The sequence below is a fragment of the Magnolia sinica genome, chromosome 1, assembly GCF_029962835.1.
Source record: "Magnolia sinica isolate HGM2019 chromosome 1, MsV1, whole genome shotgun sequence".
In the NCBI taxonomy this organism is placed as follows: domain Eukaryota; kingdom Viridiplantae; phylum Streptophyta; class Magnoliopsida; order Magnoliales; family Magnoliaceae; genus Magnolia; species Magnolia sinica.
The window spans coordinates 139,740,339-139,747,734 of NC_080573.1; the positions used below are offsets into that span (position 1 = coordinate 139,740,339).

The 7,396-nt window shown below is 47.0% G+C and overlaps 1 protein-coding gene across 1 annotated transcript; it reads right to left on the bottom strand.

Moving 5' to 3' along the window:
- Positions 1-287: 287 nt before the first annotated feature.
- Positions 288-5,702, bottom strand: LOC131249880 (uncharacterized). The gene is made up of 2 exons (XM_058250627.1): positions 5,248-5,702; positions 288-1,122 (listed from the first exon to the last, which is right to left on the bottom strand). Exons 1-2 carry the CDS (start codon positions 5,700-5,702, stop codon positions 288-290), a joined length of 1,290 nt encoding a protein of 429 aa, XP_058106610.1.
- Positions 5,703-7,396: the final 1,694 nt, after the last annotated feature.

Consider the following 7,396-nt stretch of genomic DNA (forward strand, 5'->3'; position numbering starts at 1 on the left):
TCGGAGGTAGCTTATCCTACCCTCAGCAGGGAACTTCATCATTAGGTGATAGGTGGAGATGACTGCCCTCATTGCATTGAGAGAAGGTGTGGCTATAATGACGTTATGTATCGATGACACATTGACAACGAGGAAGTCTACTATGAGGGTGGCTTGATGTTGTCATTCTCCCGCAGTCATAGGGAGGGAGATAGCTCCCTCGGAGATCACCCTTTCTCCAGCAAAGCCATACAGGGGGTCTTCACAGGTCTGAGGCATGCCCTCGGAACCCCCATTCTTTCGAAAGCCTAGGAGTAGATTACATCTGCTGAGCTTCCAGTGTCGATCAGGATGCAGTACACCTTGTGGTTGGCTATACTCATAGTAACCACTAGGGCGTCATCGTGCGGATGCTGGATCTCGCGCCCATCATCTTCCGAGAAGGTCATGCTGCACAGACTGACCCGGAGTTCTTTGCTCGGCCGCTTGGTCAAGTGGATGTAGTGTTCCGGATTAAACTTTCGAGAATGGGCTTTCCAAGCCATGTTCGAATCTTCCCCACCGGATGAGCCTCTGAAGATGGTGCGAATTTCGGCTGGCTCTTCCCTGGAGTTATTCGGCTGTTCTTGCCCTCGCTCTTCTTTCCGAGCGGTTCTTTCTCCCTTGGCGTATCGGCGCAGGTGTCCCTTATGAATAAGGGTCTCGATCTCATCCTTGAGATCCACACAATCAGCTGTGTTGTGACCGTGATCCCAATGGAAGCGGCAGTACTTGCGCTTGTCTCGATGATCGGGGTTGGCCTTCATATAAACTGACCAATTTAGAAGCTTACGTACTTTGATGTCCAGCAAAATCTGCTCAGTAAATGTGTTGAGGGGGGTGTAGGAATGGAATTTTTCCTCTGGTTTTCTGCTTGGGCGACGATCGCGAGTGGCGTGGTCATCTGGTCCCTTGCTGGACAGCTGAGATTCTTCGTTCCTTGGCCTCTTCCCCTTGACAGTCGGCTTTGTCACTTGAACATTCTTGCGGGCCTTAGAGAATTCCTTGGATTTAATATACTTCTGAGCTCTGACGATGAGATCAGCTAACGTCTTTGGTAGATTCTTCCCAATAGAGAATGTGAACCTTCCCTCTTTCAAACCACTGAACATAACAGAGAGTGCTATCTTGTCGTCGTAGTCTTTCACCTTCGACCCTTAACCGACATTTGTGTGTGACTCTGCGTCATACACCATCAACCTAAATTGACTCAAATCAAGACTTGTACCCTTGTGACCGCGCCGTTACCACAGTTCCGTTGCCGTGGTCTCGCGGGCTGATCCGATACTCTGGCCAGGAGATGTGGACCAGCGTTCGGTGGGGGGAAAATGCCACACATGCGAATTTTGAGAGAATCTCTACAATATGTCACATCAATCAATCAATCAATCCCATCATGTCATGTACATGTCAAGTACACCATCACCTCTCACCCATCCCCAAGCAACCCCAAAGTCAAAAGTTTCTTACACCACCCATACCTTTCTTACATAATCTACCACAAAAGTCAAAAAGGCCTTACACACCCATCCCTCTCTCTCCCATCCATCACTCTATCACATCTCTCTCTTTACAACTTTCTCTCTTTTTTCAAACTCACTCCCAAGCAACAATCCTAAGCAAAGAGAGGTGCTCACGTCTAAGCCCTTCCTAAGAGAGAAAGTGATTTTTGTGGCCCACTTCCCACCCTAAGAACCATCATCCTAGCCATTCAAACCTCATCACCCTCCATCAAAGTGAAGCACAAGGAGACCGACTTTCCAATGGACCAAGAAGATCAACGGTGGGTGCTTCTATAGTCTAATTTTTTTATGTTTTCATGATGGGCCAAGTGAGGCATACTGATCGATGGTATGGATCTCACTTTGGACCCTAAGATGTGGCCAATGGCCCACCTTGATTATCAATATCATTCCATGATGGGGCCATTCTCCATGGACCCCATCATGACGTTTACTTTCTAGTTTGAAAAGGGGTCATCTAGACCTTCTATTTCAGTAGAGAAAGGAATCCCCACCGTTGATCTTTGATTTGATGGGCCTATATGTTTTGGGACCCACTTGATATATGATTGATTGCAAGGGAGGGCACATAATGTCGGGGTCCCTCCATCACATGTGTCCCACTCTCCCTTTCTCTCTCTCTCCCTCTCTTTTTCAATTTTCTTTTCTTGTGTTAATATGGTCATGTGGCCCATCAGGATGGACCCCACCATGAGGCAGGTATTTTATCCAAGCCATTTATAAGTGGGGCCCACTTTAAATGTGTTGTACCCACACCATCCATCATTTGGTGGCCCACCTAAGTAGGGCCCACCTCAATGCATGTGCAACGCCCAACCGTCCAGCGTCCAAAAGGGAAAAGGGAAAACACAAATATTAGCTTGTTTCCAAGCTTATGGGGTGGCCCACTCATATAGGCCCCACCTTGATGTATGTATTCAATCCATGCCGTCCATTCCTTTCCCAAGCTCATTTTAGGCGTTGAGCCGAAAGATGGGGCCAATCCGACTTTTGGGCGGGTCATAGCATAGCAAACAGCGGGTTTACCGTTGAAATATCCCTCTGTCATTTCTATACCCCAAAATATATTGAATATTGGGCTTGTTTGGCTTGTCTTGAGATATGGGAAGCAATGGCGGGGTTGGATTCTTCCAACGCGGGCCCCACAGGTGAAATACCTCAGGAAAACAAAAAATTATATATCAAACAGCAGCCGACGCTGCTGCTGTCAGAGGCGCAGGCAGCGCCTGCTGCGTGTGATGGGTGGACGGGCAGCAGACCCACGGCCCTAGCCACTCCCTGAAGTGGGCCCCCTCCAAATATCAGCTCCATCCACAGCTCAGGTGGCTCACACGTGAGGAAACTGTGGGATTGAGTGGCTGCCATTAATTTTTTTTTTTAGTTCTCACTCAGTGGTTTGGATGGAAAATAAACATTACAGTAGGCCCCATGTGGGGCTACACTTGATGTGTGTGCTGTCCAGGCCGTCCAGGGCCTGGACGATCATGATGTTATTATATTATATTTTATATATTATATTATACGATATAGTGTATATATCATATATATAGTATATATTATATTATATATATTATATATAGTATGTAGCACTATCCAGGCCATCCAGGGCCTGGACGTGGATATATTATATTATATTATATATAGTATACATTATATTATATATATTATATTATACAATATATAAATGATGGTGGGCCCTATGTGGGATCCACCTATACCTTTCTAGTGCAGCAACTCCGCGTATAATAGTCATATAGCGGCCCCTTTTTGACGGCAGCAAGCCTGCAGGCCCCACATTGATGTATGTATTTTACACCATTCATTGTTTGAATGGTGGGGTCCACCATGATGCATATGTTGTATCCAAACCGTCCAACCATATTGAGATATCATTTTCATGTCATGAGCAAAAGGTTGGGTTAGATCTACAGTTCAAGTGGACCCTACCATTTAAATAGTGGACCGTGACAACCACCATTCAAACTCCTAAGGGCCACGGTAGTTTCCCATTAGATTGATAATTATTTTTCATCTTATCTATCTCTAAGATAACTTATGGGCCCGATTTGATATACATTTGGCCCATTTGACTTGGCCCATTGATTCGGCCCATTTGACTAGGCCCGATGTGATGTACTTGGGGCCCAGTTGGTTGGGCCGATGTGATATACGGGGCCCGTTGTTAAGGCCCACCCTGATATATATGAGGCCCATATGATTAGGCCTATCTTGATGTAGTTATGACCCATCCATTGAGGCCCACCTGATATACATAAGTCCCATGTGATGTAGCCCATTTGTTGTATCTAAGGCCCATGGGTCGAGGCTCAATTGGATGTACACAAGTCCATTACAATGTGTGACTCTACCATGGTTTGTGTATTGATGTTTATGATGGTCGTACCTTGGGAGCAATGTTGGTTTAACGTCCACATTGTAAGAATAATGTTGGTTAAATGTCCGCATTATAATTCTCCCTAGGACCCATTATTAGGCCCACACTTGTAGGCCGTCTAGGCCTATCTTCGTTATGAACAACATCTATCACCATGTAACATGTTTAGTATAGTTCTATGATTCATGACTATACGCATCATATGTATGCTTGATATGAGAAGTGACTGATCATAGCATATGCCTTTGGGCAAATTGTTTAGGGGCTCCCGGTTAGGCGGTGTTGCCCTACATGAGCGCACGATACGCGCAGGATTGCTGCATGATTGATAGTGTGATTCATGCATTTCGCATTGTGTGACATGGTTACTGTACGCCCTAACGACATCAGGGCCGTAGCCTCCACAGGCGTTGGCAAGATTGGATACCGAAAATCTTGATCTACATGAGGTACTATAGATATCCCTGGGTGAAAGTCTCTAAACCTTATGGTACCTGGAAGTTGCTCCAACGTCTAGACCGAGTGGGTGCATGAGCGCCGAGTGCCGATTTCTAGATGGCCGTGCTTTCCACTATATCGTGGTCGGTTGGAAGGGAGTGCGGCCTTACCCGCCTGAGAGAAGGGGGCAAAGCTAGGCTGAGTTTGACCAGCTCAAGGAATGGGTCCGCTATAGACGAGCCGAGTCCGATATTGGCAGGCAGATAGTGAGGTCTTTTTCACTCACCTTATTGCGCGTGATGGGACGGTAATCTGGCTTGGAGTGTACTAGACCCCGGTGATATTCCAGATTTGAGCTGTATTGATATGTGAACTTAGGTGAGGATTCGTATGCTTGAGTTACATCTCGTATGGCCTTGGTATGGCCGACATCATTCATGCCTTGTATCACATAGCCTTGGTACGGCTAATAGTATTTATGAATTCACATATTCCGCATTACCTGATACTGCATAATTATATTACTACATTGCGCACACACTGTCACCACCCTCTAAGCTTTCCAAAAGCTTATACACGACCGTTGCATACAGGTGACATTAGACCGCAGCAGCGCTGAGGTAGGAGCGCTTAGCAGATCATCTTTGAGCTTTTTGTTCATCATCATTGTATTTCCCTTTATGCGCTTTGTACTTGTAAAGTTTTGATCATAGTGGAAATGTGATGAAATTTTTTGTTGTTGTTTGTGGGTTATGCCTTTAGTTATGCTTATTACAAATCAAACTGATGTTGAAAATCCTCCTCGTAGCATCCCAGGATCGGGATCTGGCGAATGGGCGCTGGGAGCCGAGACTGGCGATGAGGTCAGCTAACGTCTTTGGCAGATTCTTCCCAATAGAGAAGGTGAAACTTCTTTCTTTCAGGCCACCGAACACGACGGAGAGCGCCATCTTGTCATCGTAGTCCTCCACTTGTAATACTTCCTCATTGAAGCGAACGATGTAGTCCTTCAATGACTCCTTAGGCTCTTGCTTGATGGTGAACAGGTGAGTATTCAGCTTCCGACTCTTCTTACCACTTATGAATTGGATAAAGAATAATCGGTTAAGCTCCACGAAGGAACCAATGGAATTGGGCTTGAGTTGACGATACCAACTCCGAGCGGATCCTGTGAGTGTGATCGAGAACCCCCTGCACATCATCGCGTCTGTTGCTGTCTGGATTTGTATCCACGAATAATAAGTTTCCACGTGCTCGGATGGGTCACCAGACCTGGAGTGTTGGATGAAGGGAGGTATCCGGAACCTCTGTGGCATCACCTCATTCATGATTACCGAGGTGAAGGGAGGCTCGGTCTTTTTCATCATCGCCTGAACGATGGCGGGCACTGACGAAGGCTGCTGCTTCTTTTCTAGTGTTAGAATTTTGTCGTTGAGCTCCACGAACCATGTTTCCTAAGGATCTTTGTTCTCAGCCACTATCTCTTATGTGTTTTCTATTTCGGGAGTCCTCCTTCTCCTCCTCCATTCTAACTCGTGGCAGAGATCTGTAGGTGTCAGAGCCGAGGTGACTGAGGCATTCGTCGGAGCTCAAGTAGTTGTGTTCCGAGCTGAAACTCGGATTTGGGTCGGGGGAGGATTCTGAACCGAAACTGGCGCCTGAGGACGTTGAGGTCCCTCGGGTCTTATACTCCTCGGCGAGGAGTGAGCTTCCACGACCCGACCAATCGGCTCAGGAATAGGGTTTTCTTGAGCATGATGTGATTGCGGCTCCTGTCGCTGCTTCATCTGATTAACCTCGTCGCGCAGGGCCTATATCTCGCTTTGCATAACTCGATACTTGCTTGCCCGATTGTGAGAATGCTGGGAAGGCCCTGGGGCTGATTCAGCGTGAAGTAGAAAAGAGGAACGGGTCTGCTCATTTTGCTCCGGTTTCACAGCTACTACCTTTTTCTTTCCTCTCGCCATTATGCTTAAGAATAGGAACCTGACCTTTCGTATCAGATTTCCACAGACGGCGCCAAAAATGTTGATGACAAAATCTGGACCACCCTCCACTTGGCACAGCGAACCTTCAAGGAACCTTGGTCCTACACAAATAGTGAGTGAAGGAGACTTTGGCTAAGCCCGAGGGACCCTCCGATGCCTAAGTCAGGTCAAGGGAATCTGGGTCTAAGTTGATTATATAGAGAGGGTGTGAGATGTTGCGTACCTGTAGCAATGAAGTCTCATTGTATTTATACCTGACTATCGGACGGTCTGGGTCCGTTAATCTCGACACGATTCACTCAATCAGTGGGATACTGGAATCGTGGGGATATGGTCTGTAATCCGGGGATCACGTAGCGTATCGTGCGTATCTGCGGGTGAAATGATCAGTCGTATCCGCCTAAGGAAGTTTCCTGGTTTAGCACATGGAGCGTCCTCATCCTGCCTCGGCCTTAAGCCCTGATTCTGAGCCTCAGACTTAGACCAACATGCACATGAGCCTTCGCCATTGAGTTGTTGAATGGGGGTCGCGTCCCGAGTTCGAGTCGAGCCCCGGCCTGGACTCATGACGGACTTGACTTTCCTTATATGTTGAATATTCAGGAGGTCTCCCTTCCGAGTTCTGAGGCGGACGACGGACCTGTCCTGTCGAGTCGAGTATTCCCGCAATGAGTGACACTGATGTGAATGGCAGAGTTATCCGTTTTTAGTCAGACGGTAGTGGGACGGTCTGAAGCCTTCTGTCTGAGCTTGACACCCACTATTCCGGTCTTAGATCACTCCGAACCAACTATCAGCCTCGGAACGAGAGCGCGACTATGGCTGAGCCGGGAATCTTCCTTCTCTTCAGTAGTATTTATCATTTCAGATTGACACTTATGTGTCCGACCGGATTAGGGTGATGTCGCTCCTAGGAATTGAAGGCTCGGATCTTCCCATAACAGATGACATGTACAACCCATCCGAAAAACCTCCAAATTTAGGTTGCCGCCCACAATATTTTGCTCGCTTGATTTTTTATTTTTATTTTGAAT